This window comes from Bufo bufo, chromosome 3, assembly GCF_905171765.1.
Source record: "Bufo bufo chromosome 3, aBufBuf1.1, whole genome shotgun sequence".
Classification (NCBI taxonomy): Eukaryota; Metazoa; Chordata; class Amphibia; order Anura; family Bufonidae; genus Bufo; species Bufo bufo.
In genome coordinates this window covers 479,274,489-479,294,132 of record NC_053391.1, presented here as the reverse complement: position 1 = coordinate 479,294,132, position 19,644 = coordinate 479,274,489, and the positions used below count along the sequence as shown (strand labels likewise).

Below are 19,644 nucleotides of genomic sequence, written 5' to 3'. Positions count from 1 at the left end.
CTCCAATAGGCTGCAGGCGTAGTGCCTGTAGTCTATCAAAAGAACGGGCAAGGATGGCGATACAGATGAATATAGACATGAGCGCTTCCACAATGGAAGCAACCTTGGAAGATTGTTCCGGATACATATCCAAATCTGAGTCACCCAATCCCGACTACTCACCCCATCTTCATCCTCTTCTCTTCACCCCTCCTCAGAGTACGAGCAGTCTCACCTCTTCAGCAGCTGGCACCCGAAGTGGCAGGAGACTAGAATGCTGGGGGGTTCTCGCCGGATCCAGGTGACCCTTTGGCTGGCGGGAAGCAGGGGAGCTGGGCTGCCCTGATCCACTTTTGCTTCTTGGAGAAGGTCAAGCGGTGAGGGAATCCGACACCGATCTAGCTCCCGGGGTAGACAGAGGGGCTAGGCGCCTCTATTTCCCCTACCTAAAAAGGGAAAAAGATAAAACAAAAAAAAGAAAAAAAAATAACAAAAGGAAGCCGCCCTGCAAGCAGGGAGGTCTGCCTCCTACGACACTAAGCTAAAAACTGATATGCTCTCTCCAGGCTGGAGGTGGTAAAGCCGGTGTAACGTTACATTACCCTACTTCGTGAGATTTCCCTATCTCGTAACTTCAGGTCGCACCGGAAATGACGTGAGGAGGCGTGCCGGAGTTGTGCCGATCTGCGCATGCGCAAAACGACGGTTTAGGGAAATCTCACAGAGGAGTTCAGCTGGACACCGGGACACTGCGCATGCGCCGGAGAGCCTCACCAGCCTTAGAGTAGGGAAAAATTTATTTAACAGAAAAAAATGGCCATCAGATCTCCCTACCCCCACACTGCGCAGGCGCGGAGATCGGATGGATGTTCTGTAGTTAGCCGCGCTTGCGCACTGGGCCGTAATTTTTCCCTACTCTAAAGCTGGTGAGGTTTCACTAAACCGTTGTTTTGCGCATGCGCAGATCGGCACAACTCCGGCACGCCTCCTCACATCATTTCCGGAAGTTACGAGGTAGGGAAATCTCACGAAGTAGGGTAATGTAACGTTACACCGGCAGAGGAGAAGCTAACACTTTTCAGCCTAGTGTCGCCTCCTAGTGGCAGCAGCAGCTATACCCACGGTCCTGTGTCCCCCAATGATACGAGCGAGAAAGAAACAATTTAGACTACATAATGCTGTTACTATAATCAGGAAAGGAAGCCATCGTTAACCAGCGGTGACAAGTGGAAAGGCGTAGATTTCCATCACAGTCATCCCTGGTGCCCGGCTGACAATCTGAACCACAACAGCAGCTGAAATGCTGTATTTATGATTTTATTATAATATATTTAGGATTATATTTATAGTATAACACACAGTGGACAGTCACTGTATAATAAATGTCATTGCTGTGATTACACAAGCTCTAATTGCACGATAGTCTTGTGGCCCTGGAATATGTATAGAATATAGGAATGCAAGGCAAAGTACTGCACAGAAACAAAGAGAACAGCAGTCCTGTAATATGCCCCATACAGCACAGCGTTACCTCCTGTCAGCACTGCTACACTCCACGCGCCCCCATTCACTAGTTACTGTGCACACTGACAGCTGGTAGATGCTAGAATGCAGTTGTTAGAAGGAGGTTTGTGGTGTCACTAGTCACATGCTCCTACATAGTCACATGACACTTACAGTACATCTAACGCTGATTGGGCAAATTCAACACAAGTGACTTCTGGGAATTGTAGTTTTGCATTTGGAATAAGCAATCAACGCTGCGCTCTGCTGGACTACGATATCCACAATGCAGCGTCCTAATTGACAGGTATTCAGGCGCCCTATGGACGAAAGAGGGCGCTGTAAGAGGCAGGCAGGACACGGAAATGTATTGATGTTTCCTGAGCTTTGCCTTCTGTCTTCAGCGTGTCTACGTTCACCACAGCGCCGCCTGTAGGACGGGCGGACTAACGCCTCTGTTCTTGAACTTAGCAGACTTACAGTCAGTAAATTGGCTGTATGCATTGCTGGATGCAATGCTCTGCAGAGTCCAGCCCTGAGTACAGAGTACCTGTGGTCTCCTAGCACAGAGGAGGGTCATTATGGCCGAGCAAGTCACAATATTGAGTGGAGGCTTGTCTACTGAACTGGAAGCTGCTGGTCTGCTTATACAGGTAACTGGAAATCAGACAAGTCTTCCTGTATGACATCAGCAGCAGGGATCGAATACTAATGAATCCTGTTCAGACTGAAGGACTGGATTATATATATCATTGGTGCCCAACCATTTTTCGTCTGAGGGCCGCACTAGACATGGTATAAATATTGTGGGCCAGAACCAGGTAGCTTTGCCAGAAAGAAATCCAAACACTGTGAGGGGGCACGTGTGAGCGATAGTACTGTGAAGGGGCAAATATCTGGGCATTTTTACCGTGAAGGGGGCACATCTGGGCATTACCCCTGTGAAGGGGGCACATCTGGGCATTACCCCTGTGAAGGGGGCACATCTGGGCATTACCCCTGTGAAGGGGGCACATCTGGGCATTACCCCTGTGAAGGGGGCACATCTGGGCATTACCCCTGTGAAGGGGGCACATCTGGGCATTAACTACTGTGAAGGTGACACATGTCTGGGCATAGCAAGACTAAGGAGTGGAATGCAGGAAACTCTCTCTAGAAATACCTTGTGGTACAATATTATGAGTCCTCTCACACGGGCACCAGACAATCACATATTAAGAAATAGGCTCAGGTCCAATCACTTCCACCACTACCACACCTCGCCAGTCACATCCTCCATAGACCTCCCGCTCCCATCTGACTCATCCTCACCTTCTCCTTCAACATGCTCTGATGCCTGGCTGAGAGTCCAGAGAGGTCTGTACGGGCCGGTGTGGGGAGATGGGATCTTCAGTCGCCGCAAAACTAATAATAGTACTGCCGCACAGTATAATTAGGAATGGCGGCGCAGGCGCGTTTCTTCTGCAACTGTGCGCAAGCTCCGTCTTCGGTCACTGCACGGGCCGCATGACACAGCTTCGTGGGCCGTAGGTTGGGCGTCACTGATATATATGATATACAGTTGCAAGAGAAAGTATGTGAACCCTTTGGAATGATATGGATTTCTGCACAAATTGGTCATAAAATGTGATCTGATCTTCATCTATGTTACAACAATAGACCATCACAGTCTGCTTAAACTAATAACACACAAATAATTAAATGTTACCATGTTTTTATTGAACACACCATGTAAACATTCACAGTGCAGGTGGAAAAAGTATGTGAACCCTTGGATTTAATAACTGGTTGAACCTCCTTTGGCAGCAATAACTTCACCCAAACGTTTCCTGTAGTTGCAGATCAGATGTGCACAACGGTCAGGAGTAATTCTTGACCATTCCTCTTTACAGAACTGTTTCAGTTGAGCAATATTCTTGGGATGTCTGGTGTGAATCGCTTTCTTGAGGTCATGCCACAGCATCTCAATCGGGTTGAGGTCAGGACTCTGACTGGGCCACTCCAGAAGGCGTATTTTCTTCTGTTTAAGCCATTCTATTCTTGATTTACTTCTATGCTTTGGGTCGTTGTCCTGTTACAACACCCATCTTCTGTTGAGCTTCAGCTGGTGGACAGATGGCCTTAAGTTCTCCTGCAAAATGTCTTAATAAACTTGGGAATTCATTTTTTCTTCGATGATAGTAATCCGTCCAGGCCCTGACGCAGCAAAGCAGCCCCAAACCATGATGCCCGCACCACCATACTTCATAGTTGGGATGAGGTTTTGATGTTGGTGTGCTGTGCCTCTTTTTCTCCACACATAGTGTTGTGTGTTTCTTCCAAACAACTCAACTTTGGTTTCATCTGTCCACAGAATATTTTGCCAGTACTGCTGTGGAACATCCAGGTGCTCTTGTGCAAACTGTAAACGTGCAGCAATGTTTTTTTTGGACAGCAGTGGCTTCCTCTGTGGTATCCTCCCATGAAATCCATTCTTGTATAGTGTTTTACGTATCGTAGATTCTCTAACAGGGATGTTAGCATATGCCAGAGACTTTTGTAAGTCTTTAGCTGACACTCTAGGATTCTTATTCACCTCATTGAGCAGTCTGCGCTGTCCTCTTGCAGTCATCTTTACAGGACGGCCACTCCTAGGGAGAATAGCAGCAGTGCTAAACTTTCTCCATTTATAGACAATTTGTCTTACCGTGGACTGATGAACAGCAAGGCTTTTGGAGATACTTTTATAACCCTTTCCAGCTTTATGCAAGTCAACAATTCTTAATCGTAGGTCTTCTGAGAGCTCTTTTGTGCGAGGCATCATTTACATCAGGCAATGCTTCTTGTGAAAAGCAAACCCAGAACTGGTGTGTGTTTTTTATAGGGCAGGGCAGCTGTAACCAACACCTCCAATCTCATCTCATTGATTGGACTCCAGTTGGCTGACACCTCACTCCAATTAGCTCTTGGAGGTGTCATTAGTCTAGGGGTTCACATACTTTTTCCACCTACACTGTGAATGTTTACATGGTGTGTTCAATAAAAACATGGTAACATTTATTTTTCTGTGTGTTATTAGTTTAAGCAGACTGTGATTGTCTATTGTTGTGACTTAGATGAAGATCAGATCACATTTTATGACCAATTTGTGCAGAAATCCATATCATTCCAAAGGGTTCACATACCTTTTCTTGCAACTGTATAATGGGCAGTCATGGGTATAATAAACCCCTGTGAATGACACAAGCATAACATAGGTATTATACACCAGTGTGACTGATAAATGAGTAACATAGGTACAATACTCCAGTGTGACTGACACAAGAGTAACATGGGTATAATACACCAGTGTGAATGTCACAAGCATGACATGGGTACAATACACCAGTGTGACTGATAAATGAGTAACATGGGTATAATACAGCAGTGTGACTGACACAAGAGTAACATGGGTACAATACACCAGTGTGAATGTCACAAGCATGACATGGGTACAATACACCAGTGTGAATGTCACAAGCATGACATGGGCAGGCGTAAGCTGCTCTAAAGCTTTTGGACTAAAAAGACACCGGCGAAGTGCACAAGAAGTGGGAGGGCAGTGAATGCAACACAGGAGGCCTTCTTCTGATTATGGACATGGACATAATATGAATGGAAGGATTTTATGACTTTTTGCTCCTATGAATGCTGTTTTTCATCTGATAACCTAATAATAAAATGGAGGTGAAAGATATTGCATATTGTGGATTGGATACAGATTTGAAGAGGTGTAAATATTGCACTGCATTAGTAAATCTGACCCGTGTATTCTATATCGTTCCTTTGGGCTACCTGCTCACGGGTGCAGTTTTACAAACAGAAAATCTGCGCAGATTTCTGTACGTTTCCGCACTAAAACATATGTTGCTTGCTGTGTTTTGTGCCGTTTTCATGCATTTTTTCTCCAGATCTCATCCTTCCATTTAAAAGGGTGAAAACCGCACAAAACGTAATCCACAACGTGTGCAGGTAACCTTCATTTTCCTGGTTCATTATAATTCAAGGAGCATTCCATATCATTGTGATTTAATCTTCATTCTTCGTTTTTTTTCTATTTTAGGGAGATCCACTGTGGAGTGCAAGACTTCTCCATACTAATCCTCAAGCAATTAAGACCGTACACACCAAGTATGTTCACGTTAGATGAAACGTGTAATGTGTTCTCCATTGATATAATTACATTGGAAAGGAGTAGAATGATAACTGTTATAGGGGTTCCAGGATCCAGATGAATCATTTCATAAATCTTTTCACGTGTCATAGTGACATGTCAGAAGTTTTCATCTGTCGGGGTCAGGCTCCTACTAGGGGCAGAAGAACTCAGTTTTGCCCCTTCACCTGTTATCAGCTCTGCTGGCCTCTCCCTGGTCAGCAGACCAGGGTGCGGGTTCATAGAAAGTCTACGAATCCTTACACAGATAAGCTTGCATCTCTGAGGAGAGCCACTTAGAGCCAATCACAGCAAAAAGGGCACAGCACGCAAATGAGCCGTTCTGGTCCTTCATTTCAGTCTTAGCATTTGGACCCCCCACAGTCAAAACTTCTGACATGTCACTATGATGTGTCACAATCTTATGTGCTCGGTGTATAAAGAGAAAAATCTCTGTTTCACCCACCAAAGAGTCCTGAGTACTCCTTGAATAGTGACTTTATGTCCATTGACACATCAAGTCATATGACCATGGCAGTCCGGGTACGATGCAAAGATAGGAGTGCTCAGATTATGACTATGGGACTCGTGCTATATGCACACGTCTAATATCTTGAAAAGTATTTTCTTGCTCGTATCATTGGGGGACACAGAACCGTGGGTATAGCTGCTTGCTGCCACTAGGAGGCGACACTAGGCTGAAAGCTGTTAGCTGCTCCCCTGCAGGCTATACCCCCTCCAGCCTGGAGAGAGCATGTCAGTTTTTAGCTTAGTGTCGTAGGAGGACTTTATTATTTTTTCTTTTTCCCTTTTAGGTTTTGGGGAACAGAGTCGCCTAGGTACTCTGTCTACCCGGGGAGCGCGGCCGGTGTCGGTTTCCCTCACCGCCCAACCTCTCCCAAGAAGAAAAAGAGGAGCAGGACAGCCTCGCTCCCCTGCTTCCCGTCAGCCAAGAGGTCACCTGAATCCGGTGAGACCCCCCTACCATTCCAGTCTCCTGCCATTTCGGGTGCCAGCTGCTGAAGAGGTGACCCTGCTGGTAATCTGAGGAGGGGTGAAGAGGATGCGGATTGGGTGAGTATTCTCGGCACCATCCCCTTCCCACCCCCCCTCCCACACCCCCTTCTCCACTATGGTTTTGGGGCCTCCGCGTGTCCATATCTAGGGGGAGCAAACACAGGGCCTGGGTCCTCTATCAGGGTCTAAGTCCACCTTAGGCCCTGCGCCGATTCTTCCCGGCCGGCGGGGTGGGCTCCCACGGGTGGTAACTGCAAGCGGGCGCATTCCACTCTCCATTCCAGGTCCCCCGTTCTCCGGCCGACCGGGCGCCACACTTTATTCGGCTGCGAGGTGGGCACCCGCGGCCGGTATGCACACCCGGGCGCCTGCGAGCGCCGCCCTGGGTCCCTTCGTTCCCCAGCCGATTGAACGGACATTCACTCGGCTTTACTTCGGGCCAACATGTTCACTCCGGCCCACGCTATTTTCTTCCCGGCCTACGGGGTGGGCACCTGCAGCCGGGGGGCCCATTCTGCGCACCAGTCCCGGTCCCACTGTGCTCCAGCTTTAGGCCCTGGCTTTTTTTCCCAGGTATGGGGGGGCGGGTTCATCTCTCTGGTGCGAATTCTTCCCGACCGATAGCTGTCCTCCCTCCCCCAGGAGCCCGCTGAGCTCCGCCCCCCGGTCCTCAAGGCAGTTTTAACCCTTCCTGGCCAGCCACCTCTTTGAGGCTGGCACCAGGATATCCGGGGTTTCTATCTGCAGGCAATGTGCCTTAATATTGAAGAATTCAACCCCTTCCTGCCTCTTGTCCACTTGAGGCTGGGACATCACAGTTTCATTAAAAAAAATACAAAAATGTGCGCCCATACTGGTCCTGCCCCCCTCAGCTCACATCACTGCAGGACCACCCTGACTGTGTGGTACCAGACTGGGCCCGTGCCCTATCCCAGACATTGGAGGATCGCTCACAGTTTCCCAATCTGCCCTCTGGGTCCGTTTGGTTGATAATACTCCACCTGCGCAAATCCAGGGGAGGACATCTGAAGGATTCCCAATCCACCCTCCGGAGTCATTTCGTTGATAAAGCACCGCCTGCGCAATCCAGTGGGTGGACCTTTAGAAGTTCCTATTCCACCCCTTGGGTAGTTTGGTTGATAAATCCCCACCGGCGCAGCCTGAAACTGCTATAGGCAAGATTCTGAGGGGTGGAACTGCGCACAAGTGGGCCAGAGCAGGACATTTTCCTCCTCGGTCACCTCCGCACCACCACCCTTCCTCCCTAGGGTCACGCTCAGACGCACCCTCCCTCTCTGGAGAGGCTCGGTCTGAGGGGGGATCAGCGATTCGGACTCTGCATGAATCCGGTACAATCTTCCAAGATTGCGTCCACGGTAGCCAGCAGTACTTGTCGTATGCTTTCCCCCCTTCCTTAGGCAGAGTATTGGCACTACTACTGGATACAGTACTTACCTTATGCATTAGCCTCCTCCATAGGTGGCGTTATGGCATTATCACTGGTTACAGCGTTTACTGTATAGAAACATAGAAACATAGAATGTGTCGACAGATAAGAACCGTTTGGCCCATCCAGTCTGCCCAATATACTAAATACTATGGATAGCCCCTGGCCCTATCTTATATGAATGATGGCCTTATGCCTATCCCATGCATGCTTAAACTCCTTCACTGTATTTGCAGCTACCACTTCTGCAGGAAGGCTATTCCATGCATCCACTACTCTCGCAGTAAAGTAATACTTCCTGATACTACTTTTAAACCTTTGCCCCCCTAATTTAAAACTATGTCCTCTTGTAGCAGTTTTTCTTCTTTTAAATATTCTCTCCTCTTTTACCTTGTTGATTCCCTTTATGTATTTAAAAGTTTCTATCATATCCCCTCTGTCTCGTCTTTCCTCCAAGCTATACATGTTAAGGTCCTTTAATCTTTCCTGGTAAGTTTTATCCTGCAATCCATGTACTAGTTTAGTAGCTCCTTCTCTGAACTCTCTCCAAAGTATCAATATCCTTCTGGAGATATGGTCTCCAGTACTGCGCACAATACTCCGCACAATACTCCAAATGAGGTCTCACTAGTGCTCTGTAGAGCGGCATGAGCACCTCCCTCTTTCTACTGGTAATTCCTCTCCCTATACACCCAAGCATTCTGCTAGCATTTCCTGCTGCTCTATGACATTGTCTGCCTACCTTTAAAGGGGTTGTCCGGGATTTGGGACCTTTGTCCTATAGTACTGCAATGTCACCCACATCAACAACACCCATGTCCTACCTGATGAACTTACTTCTAATGCCCCCTTTTGCTCCAATAAATTCTCTGCCGGAAGTGAAGGTTTTCTTTCACTCAGTGATGTACCGGGTCCCTTGCAGAGGAGGAAAGCTTCCTCTTCCGCTGCTCAGGGAGCCTGGTGACGTCACTGCCAGCCTAGCTAATTATGCAAAAGTATGGAGGGGCGGTAACTAGCCTGGCCGAGATCCCGCTAAGCTCCGCCCCCTCCAGTCCGGTGACGTCACCGGGTGCCGACAAGGGACCAATCAGAGTGGTCCCTTGCCCACGCTCACTCCAATTGGTTGGTCTATGCAGACCAACCAATTGGAGCGCGGTACTGTGAAAATGCTGGTTTCAGGCTGCAATCTCCACTCAGAGTGGAGATCGCTGCCTGAAAGCGAGTAAGTGCCCCCAGTTCCCTTTATAAAATAAAAGGCCCCCTCATATGTGCCGGTCATCAAATAACTCCCCCCTCACATACGGGTAATATTAATATACCATCGGATCGGATTTTTCTCCAATCCGATGGTATTTTTTAACTTGAAGCGTCCCCATCACCATGGGAACGCCTCTGTGTTAGAATATACCATCGGATTTGAGTTAGATTGTTAAAACTCAGATCCGACAGTATATTCTAACATCGAGGCGTTCCCATAGTGATGGGGATGCTTCAAGTTAGAATATACTGAGAACTTTGGACATAACTGCCCCCTGCTGCCTGGCAGCACCTGATCTCTTACAGGGGGCTGTGATCCGCACAATTAACCCCTAAGGTGCCGCCCCCTTTGCCATTGCAAAGAATATTGTGGTTACGATCCAGCGAGCCCAGTGGTGCACTAACTCTGTATTCTCTGTCCACCACTCCTCCATATCTAGGTGAAGTGGTTATGCTGGCACTCTGGATTACCTTCTACAGTGGGTTCTCCTCTGCAGGTGAAGTTTTCACGCTAGTGCTAGAGATCGTAGTCGCTGCAGTGGGGCAGCCCACCTCAGGTAGGGATTCTACCTGGCGTGGCTTCGGCAGTTTCTCCTGTTCAGAGCCCTTCCCAGGTGGAGTGTTTAAGGTTAGCTCTACTTAACTGGGGCTGTATGGTACCATGGCTCCTACTGGATGCCCTCAGGCCTCCCCCTCAGTTTTGCACTGGCGGGGCATGCTGTAGCTACTACTGTATAAGGGGTATTTGCGTTACCACTACATGCTAGGGTTCCTACTGCACAGCTCCTTCGTCAGGTGACAGGTTCTTCTAGTACTGGAATCGGTGGCCTCTACTGTGTGGCCTCCTCCTTAGCTGTGGAGTATGGCGTTACAATTAGATTTGTGGCTCCATTTGTATGGCCTCCTCCTCAGGCGGAGTATTGCACTACCAGTAGATTCTGTGGCTACTTCTGTATAGCGCAGGTCTCAGATGGGAATGGGCTTTACCCCTAGCCTCTTACTCATTTACACTACCGATAATTGCCGTTGCTCTGACAACGGTTGTTCTTCTGTCGTCTACACTGGGCTTGGCGATTGCATAATTGCTATAGCTGATTAGCACCTCGCTTCGGGTGCGCTCTACTGGGCAGCTTAGTCTCTATGGCACTCGTCTACCACTAGGTTGCTGTTATAAGCGGGACTTAGGTGCTAATAGTTGATGCTGTGATGCCATCGGCGCTACCTCTCTTCAGTCATGAGTAATGACTATCGTCATGTCGGTCCGTTGGTGGTCATTCCTTTCACTGCTCATTCCGTGGGTGTACTACGTGTCTCCCCACGCCAGGCAGAGCGGGTGGCTGTCACGCCTTGCCACCGCTGATAGGGGTTTCGTTCCTGCACGTAACACCCTTTCTATTTTTTCTCCCTCCTCGAGCTTAAGGAGAGGATTGTGAAACATCTAAAATCCCATGGTTTGAAAGATGAAAAACAGCATGGGTTTACTTCAGGGAGATCATGTCAAACTAATCTTATTGATTTTTTTGATTGGGTGACTAAAATAATACATGGAGGAGGTGCAGTAGACATCGCTTATCTAGACTTTAGTAAGGCTTTTGATACTGTCCCACATAGAAGGCTTATCAATAAATTGCAGTCTTTGAGCTCTGACTCCTATATTGCTGAATGGATTAGGCAGTGGCTGAGGGACAGACAACAGAGGGTTGTAGTCAATGGAGTATATTCAGACCATGGTCTTGTTACCAGTGGGTACCTCAGGGATCTGTTTTGGGACCCATATTGTTTAATATCTTTATCAGCGAAATTGCAGAAGGCATCGATGGTAAGGTGTGTCTTTTTGCTGATGACACAAAGATTTGTAACAGGGTTGATGTTCCTGGAGGGATACACCAAATGGAAAAGGATTTAGGAAAACTAGAGGAGGAAGAGGGAGGTGCTCATGCCGCTCTACAGAGCACTAGTGAGACCTCATTTGGAGTATTGTGCTCAGTACTGGAGACCATATCTCCAGAAGGATATTGATACTTTGGAGAGAGTTCAGAGAAGAGCTACTAAACTAGTACATGGATTGCAGGATAAAACTTACCAGGAAAGATTAAAGGACCTTAACATGTATAGCTTGGAAGAAAGACGAGACAGAGGGGATATGATAGAAAATTTTAAATACATAAAAGGAAACGACAGGGTAAAAGAGGAGAGAATATTTTAAAGAAGAAAAACTGCTACAAGAGGACATAGTTTTAAATTAGAAGGGCAAAGGTTTAAAAGTAATATCAGGAAGTATTACTTTACTGAGAGAGTAGTGGATGCTTGGAATAGCCTTCCTGCAGAAGTGGTAGCTGCAAATACAGTGAAGGAGTTTAAGCATGCATGGGATAGGCATAAGGCCATCCTTCATATAAGATAGGGCCTGGGGCTATTTATAGTATTCAGTATATTGGGCATACTAGATGGGCCAAATGGTTCTTATCTGCCGACACATTCTACGTTTCTATGAATGGTTGACCGCCTCCCCCTTCTGTCTACCTGACCAGTAGCCATGTGTGGTTCTGCTCTGGAATCCCAGCTCTATTTTTTTTCTACGTGACCAGGGTTTCTCGGGTACGGTGGGGGCGTAGGACGTCGTCATCTCACTCCATCCGGCAGGAGTATTTCTCTCATCTTGGTCCTGCTCATTTGCCCCTTCAGACAGAGTTGCCACACTGTTAATATATGGTCACTGACAAGGCTTCCCATTGCTGGTGATTCTCACATCGGCTTTACTTCAACCTATCTCCAAGGTATTGGTTCTTTGGCCTGCAGTTGGGCATGCCTGATTCAGGCGTTTTGTTTTTTCTCTGTGGTTTATCAATCAGCTTCTCTCGCTAGAAGTCTCACCACAAGCCTCTACTGCTTTTGGGGCATCGGTCTACCAATTTACCGCTTCCTAGGGAGCGTTTCCCTTTACCAAAGGAGGATGCTGCAGCCCTGGTAGCCCCGACCACAAATAAACATATTACATAGCGCTGCGTCCGAAAAGTCCAAACTATTAAATTATAAAAAAATATCTTCTATGCGGTGAGTGCCGTAACAGAAATAAATAAATAAAAACCATGCAATTCGCCATTTTTTAGTCACCTTGTCACCCCAAAAAATAGGATAGGACTGTTCTATTATGGGCCGAACGTTTCATAAAATGCGTAATGCACTCGGCTTTTTTTGGTGTTGTTTTTTTTTTTTGCGTGGTATTGAGTATCGCAATACTTTTTTATGGTGACGAAAGCGAATCAAAATTTTGGTATCGAAACAACCCTACGACGAGCTGATCGGTTTTGATTTCGCGACTAAAAATTTAATTTGGCTCGTAAATTTTTCAGTTCAGGAGCCAATGGCTACTAGGTATTTTTTTTTGTCTGGAGCACTGTAAAGGGTGGTATGTGCCGGTGGTCCTGAGTTAGAGAAGGGCATATCATTATTAAACGGTGTTCTTCAATGATGAATGAAGATAAAAGTAAAAGCTGTTTAGATCTGGGTTGAAGGCATGATAGAAGTCTTCATCTCAGATTCTGCTACAAAAAAAGGACAAAATAGTGCAGTATGTTTTACTATTTTTTTCCAGCTAAATTGGCATACACCTGACAGACCACCTTGTAGTCAGCCAGGCCTGGGATCTTAAAACGGAGAAGAACAACTGAAAAAGTGGAGGTGTAATGGCGATGTGAAGGACCCCCAGCAGATTAGTTAACTAAGTTGTCCATCAGCAGATTGGTACTTCTAAAACTGGCTGACCTGTTGTATGTGCAATTGGCAGCTGAAGGCATCTGTGTTGGTCCCATGTTCATATGTGTCCACATTGCTGAGAAAAATTAAGTTTTAATATTTGCAAATAAGCCTCTAGAAGAAATGGGGGCGTGACTTCTCCCAAAGTCTCATGCTGCACTGTGCACTTTAGTATCCGGCACAGGCGCATTACAGGAAAGACTGTGAAGGGGGCACAGTGGGCATTATTACTATGAAGGGGGCACAGTGGGCATTATTACTATAAAGGGGGCACAATGGGGATTATTACTATGAAGGGGGCACAATGGGGGTTATTACTGTGAAGGGGGCACAAAAGGGGCATTACAACTGTGAAAGGAGCACAGGTAGGGCATAACTACTGTGACGGGGCACAATGTGAGCATAACTACTGTGAGGGGGCACACATCTGTACAAAACTACTGTGAAGGTTGTACAATGAAGGCAATACTACTGTGAGGGGGTACCATTTTTTTTAAAGGGGTGGGGGTGCCAGAGAAAGGACCTGCCCCGGTTGCCAAACACCCTAGGCACGCCACTGCCAATCAGATGTTGGTATAGGACACTGATCCAATCCAAGTACAAAAAACAGTGCATGATGGCCTCATGACAGGTGTCATGGACGTTCCTGTGGCAGGTACCCGGAGATCAGAGAGACAGGCAACACGAGGGTTAAATTGAGTTCCTTGTGGATCTTATTGTGTCTGTGTTTTGGTGAATGCCACACCCCTTGCTTCAGGTGTTGATTGTTGGTAATTAACCTTCCCCATAAGTAGCCGCTTCTCACTCTTGGAGGTGCAGTTTATAGATTTTCTTCCTATCTTCTTACTAGCTGGTCGGTTGTACTCTGTGGTGCTGGAGTTGAAAACTCGGGTGAAAATGCTCTAAACCCAGACACTGTAGCATGTCTATAACCGGGTGAGCAATTGCTCCGCACGCGGTCCGCAGACAACGGCAATCCCCAGCAAAAAATGCGTACAATGGAGGATGCCGGCGCAGACCGCATGCACCACAAGAACATCTTACACAAAATGATACACTGTGCAGATGAAAAAATATACATACACAATTCACTGCAAAAAATGCACCAAAATGATACACATGGTCTGTTGTGGGTGCGGCTCACAGCTTTATTCTACCTCACAATGCATTGGTTATACCACTATGGAGGCATGTGAGAGTCTGGCTGTGAGTTAATTGCACTGTTCAGACCTTGTTCACACACCACGGGCAGGTTATTGGTAGGACCCCATCCGTGCTGAGACACCGTGACGTGATGCATGAGGGGCTCCGATATGTTCCTGACTGGAAGATATTGGCAAAGTTCTCAGCTTTTAACATCGGCCTGAGGAATTAGCTAGTATTGTCAGTTGCGTATCATTTTGGTGCATTTTTTGCAGTGAATTGCTTCTGGAGTTGCCAGTTTTCTACTTTAAGATAAGTCTTGTCTTTTCTTATTGTATTGTGTTTGTTATTTTCCCTGTTGTTTGTCTCTGGGCCTGAGACAGAGACTTCCATTTGTCCATCTGGGGAGGAATGGGTTGTCTCTGGTCCTAACCTTAATCCAGGGCCTTATAGCGAAATAAGGGCCTAGGTATCCTGCATATGAATATTCCTACCTTCAAGGTCTATTCATATTGATAGGTAGTTAATGCCCGGATTAGGGTTGTTTAAGAGGTGACCTGTTCCTTCCCTAGTTTCCAGGCCCAGTTACTGTTCCCCTTTCCTCCTGTGTTCAGTGTGGTGTTTTCACTGATCGTGACATCAGGACAGAGCAGGTTATGGTGGAATGTTTGTCTCCCACCACCCCCTTTCCACACCCTGCATTGGAATGTCCTTAAGAAGTTTGGAAAACTTTGTTTAAAGACAATATAGAGTTGGTTACATTAACAGTACACATCTGCTGACAGAACAATAGTAAATGAAAACATAACTTTTCAGGATTTTGTGCCCTTTGTATATGTACAGTTGCAAGAAAAAATATGTGACCCCTTTTGAATTATATGGATTTCTGCACAAATTGGTCATAAAATGTGATCTGATCTTCATCTAAGTCACAACAATAGACAATCACAGTCTGCTTAAACTAATAACACACAAAGAATTAAATGTTACCATGTTTTTATTGAACACACCATGTAAACATTTAGAGTGCAGGTGGAAAAAGTATGTGAACCCTTGGATTTAATAACTGGTTGAACCTCCTTTGGCAGCAATAACTTCAACCAAACGTTTCCTGTAGTTTCAGTTCAGACATGCACAATGGTCAGGAGTAATTTTTGACCATTCCTCTTTACAGAACTGTTTCAGTTCAGCAATATTCTTGGGATGTCTGGTGTGAATTTCTTTCTTGAGGTCATGCCACAGCATTTCAATCGGGTTAAGGTTGGGCCACTCCATAAGGCGTATTTTCTTCTGTTTAAGCCATTCTGTTGTTGATTTACATCTATGCTTTGTGTCGTTGTCCTGTTGCAACACCCATCTTCTGTTGAGCTGCAGCAAAGCAGCCCCAAACCATGATGCCCCCACCACCATACTTCACAGTTGGGATGAGGTTTTGATGTTGGTGTGCTGTGCCTCTTTTTCTCCACACATAGTGTTGTGTGTTTCTTCCAAACAACTCAACTCTGGTTTCATCTGTCCACAGAATATTTTGGCAGTACTGCTGAGGAACATCCAGGTGCTCTTGTGCAAACTGTAAACGTGCAGCAATGTTTTTTTTGGACAGCAGTGGCTTCCTCTGTGGTATCCTCCCATGAAATCCATTCTTGTTTAGTGTTTTACGTATCGTAGATTCTCTAACAGGGATGTTAGCATATGCCAGACACATTTGTAAGTCTTTAGCTGACACTCTAGGATTCTTCTTCACCTCATTGAGCAGTCTGCGCTGTGCTCTTGCAGTCATCGTTACAGGACGGCCACTCCTAGGGAGTGTAGCAGCAGTGCTGAACTTTTTCCATTTATAGACAATTTGTCTTACCGTGGCTGATGAACAGAAAGGCTTCAGGAGATCTTTTATAACCCTTTCCAGCTTTATGCAAGTCAGCAATTCTTAATCGTAGGTCTTCTGAGAGCTCTTTTGTGCGAGGTTTCATTGACATCAGGCAATGATTCTTGTGAAAAGCAAACCCAGAGCTGGTATGTGTTTTTTACAGGGCAGGGCAGCTGTAACCAACACCTCCAATCTCATCTCATTGATTGGACTCCAGTTGGCTGACACCTCACTCCAATTAGCTCTTTGAGATGTCATTAGTCTAGGGGTTCACATACTTTTTCCACCTACACTGTGAATGTTTACATGGTGTGTTCAATAAAAACATGGTAACATTTAATTCTTTGTGTGTTATTAGTTTAAACAGACTGTGATTGTCTATTGTTGTGACTTAGATGAAGATCAGATCACATTTTATGACCAATTTGTGCAGAAATCCTATCATTCCAAAGGGTTCACATACTTTTTCTTGCAACTGTAAAAATTTTTGTCTTCTGGAAAATATTTCACTTCAGAGTATAGGAAATATACAACTTGGTGCACAACGTTCCTTCTACACACTGTATGATCCTAAATTCATTCTTTTTGTTCAGTTTTCTTAGGAGTGGCGCTGAGGTACTGAGCACAGCAACCTATCAGGCCAGTGTTGAAGGATTTAAACAGCATCTTGGGCTGAATTCCGATGAAGCAGCAAACCTTTTTACTGTAGCAGTACAACAAGCGAAAGAATCAGCTGAAGACTTCACAAGGCAGTGCTCAGGTAAAACTTGTTTCACCATGATTGTGTTTAAAGTGCACATGCTCAAGCACCGCTCCACTCAAACAGCGGACACATGACCCCCACTGTTGTGATAGTGGATCGCCCCCAATGGTCAGATACTTAGCACCTGTACTTTGGAGCATTTCATAGAGAACATCAGCATGCGCTCCACCCTTTCGACTGGCTGGCATCTCAGCAGGCTTAAGGGGGGGAAAGCTGCTTTCTGCTGGTATATCATGGGCTGTGTAACAAGACAAAGATCACAGTGTTAGCTGCCATAAAACTGGAGATATAGCCTTTAGAAATCGGGTCGGGTGTGAGAGCAGCAGGTTTATGCAGCCTTCACTAGGACCCATTTCTAACAGCTATATCACCGGCTTTATAGTAGCTAGATTGTCAGCTTTCAAACAAGGACTGGTTCACATCTATAATTACTACAGTGTCTGAGATATTAAGGTTTAAAGCAGCCCATTCCCCTTCAGCTTGCTGCCTAAGGTCTAATTGGGCTAATCGATTAGGCCCTTTTCTCACAGCCCAAGTTGAACTCCAGCAAAACTATTAAAGGGGTTCTCCCACCATTACATGTCACAATTATTTATAGATGTTAAAAATGAAGCATGCTCTGATGCTCTCCCTTGCCCTGTGCTGTATTGCGCAAGGCAAGGGCATTTTTCATTTGTAGGCGGAGGTTTCTGCCTAGCAGTGTTGATGGCGACGTCACCAACACTGGTGGACGGGCTTTAGCGCTGCCTTAGCCTGCTTTACAGGAAGCCTCTGCCTAGCAGAGACCCAGTACGTCACAGGATCTAATGAAAAAGCCCTTGTCCTGCGCAATAAAATGCTCCGATGCTCATCTCAAAGGGCTGCTTGGGTGAAAAAGAAGACATGTCAGGGTTCAGACTCCCTTAACCCCTTCCCGACCTTTGACGTACTGTTGCGTCATGGGAACCACTGAGTTCCCGAAATTTGACGTAATAGTACGTCATAGTGATCGCGCGGGCAGCGGAGCGGTGCGCGCGATCACTGCAGGGGCCCGGCAGTCCGTGGTAGCCGGGCCCCTGCTGTATCTGCCGGCATCGCTGTAAAAGCCGATGCCGGGGGATTAACCCCTTCTATGCCACGGTCCGCGCTGACCGATACATAAAAGAGGTTTGTGTCAGGTGAACGATCGCATCGAGTCCCCGCGCTGCTGTGGCACGGCATCGGGAACTGCCTTCTATGGGTGCCGAGGAGATTCAGCCTCAGGCTGGGTCTCCTAGGCAACCTGTTAGTGTATGACTCAGTGTCATACACTAACAGGCAATGCATTACAATACAGATGTATTGTAATGCATTGCAGAGGGGATCAGACCCCCAAAAGTGAATGTCCTAAATTAAATAAAATAAAAAAAAGCAAAAAAAATAAAGGGTTTTTAATAAAATTAATAAAGTAATAAAATTAATAAGCTAAAAAAGAAAATAAAACGCCCCTTTTCCCTTATTTTATAATAAAAAACTGAAATGTCAAAAAATAAAAAAGCTATGGCTCTCAGACTATGAGACACTAAAATATCATTATTTCGGTTTCAAAAATGCTATTATTGTGTAAAACTTAAATAAGAAAAAGTAGACCTATTAGGTATTGACACATGCGTAACGATCTGCTCTATAAAAAAAGGTCATATGACTAAATCCCTCAGGTAAACGCTGTAAAAATAAAAAATAAAAACTGTGCCAAAACATCAATTTTTTTTGTTACCTTGCCTCACAAAAAACTTAATATAGAGCAATAAAAAATCATATGTACCCCAAAATAGTACCAATAAAACTGGCACCTTATCCCGTAGTTTCCAAAATGTGGTCACTTTTTTTAGTTTCTACTGTAGGGGTGCATCAGGGGGGCTTCAAATGGGACATGGTGTCAAAAAACCAGTCCAGCAAAATCTGCCTTCCAAAAACCGTATGGCATTCCTTTCCTTCTGCGCCCTGCCGTGTGCCCATACAGCGGTTTACGACCACATATGGGGTGTTTCTGTAAACTACAGAATCAGAGCCATAAATATTGAGTTTTATTTGGCTGTTAACCCTTCCTTTGTAACTGGAAAAAAAATATTAAAATGAAAAAATCTGCCAAAAAAGTGAAATTTTTAAATTGTATCTCTATTTTCCATTAATTCTTGTGGAACACCTAAAGGGTTAACGACGTTTGTAAAATCAGTTTTGAATACCTTGAGGGGTATAGTTTCTAGAATGGGGTCATTTTTGGGTGGTTTCTATTATGTAAGCCTCACAAAGTGACTTCAGACCTGAACTGGTCCTTGAAAAGTGGGTTTTTGAAAATTTCTGAAAAATTTCAAGATTTGCTTCTAAACTTCTAAGCCTTGTAACATCCCCAAAAAATAAAATGTCATTCCCAAAATGATCCAAACATGAAGTAGACATATAGGAAATGTAAAGTAATAACTATTTTTGTAGGTATTACTATGTATTATAGAAGTAGAGAAATTTAAACTTGGAAATTTGCTAATTTTTCCAAATTTTGGGCAAATTTTGGTATTTTAAAAATTAATTTTTTTGACTCCATTTTACCAGTGTCATGAAGTACAATATGTGACGAAAAAACAATCTCAGAATGGCCTGGATAAGTCAAAGCGTTTTAAAGTTATCACCACATAAAGTGACATGTCAGATTTGCAAAAAATGGCCTGGGCAGGAAGGTGAAAACAGGCCCGGGGTTGAAGGGGTTAATATATTTACATAGTTTT

At 45.4% G+C, this 19,644-nt stretch overlaps 2 protein-coding genes across 2 annotated transcripts in view; one reads left to right on the top strand and one right to left on the bottom strand.

The window, feature by feature from the left end:
* ERCC5 (ERCC excision repair 5, endonuclease) overlaps positions 1-1,627 on the bottom strand; it is a 59,554-nt gene extending 57,927 nt beyond the window's left edge. The window contains exon 1 of the mRNA XM_040425247.1: positions 1,511-1,627. The gene's annotated coding sequence lies outside the window, so the exon portion shown is untranslated. The remainder of the gene's footprint in view (positions 1-1,510) is intronic.
* Positions 1,628-1,867: 240 nt separating this feature from the next.
* The window catches only part of LOC120995817 (homocysteine S-methyltransferase 1-like), a 30,120-nt gene continuing 12,343 nt past the window's right edge, over positions 1,868-19,644 (top strand). Inside the window, exons 1-3 of the mRNA XM_040425250.1 lie at positions 1,868-2,135; positions 5,564-5,631; positions 16,734-16,900. Of these exons, the coding sequence (XP_040281184.1) occupies positions 2,064-2,135; positions 5,564-5,631; positions 16,734-16,900 (307 nt within the window). The 5' untranslated portion in view covers positions 1,868-2,063. The remainder of the gene's footprint in view (positions 2,136-5,563; positions 5,632-16,733; positions 16,901-19,644) is intronic.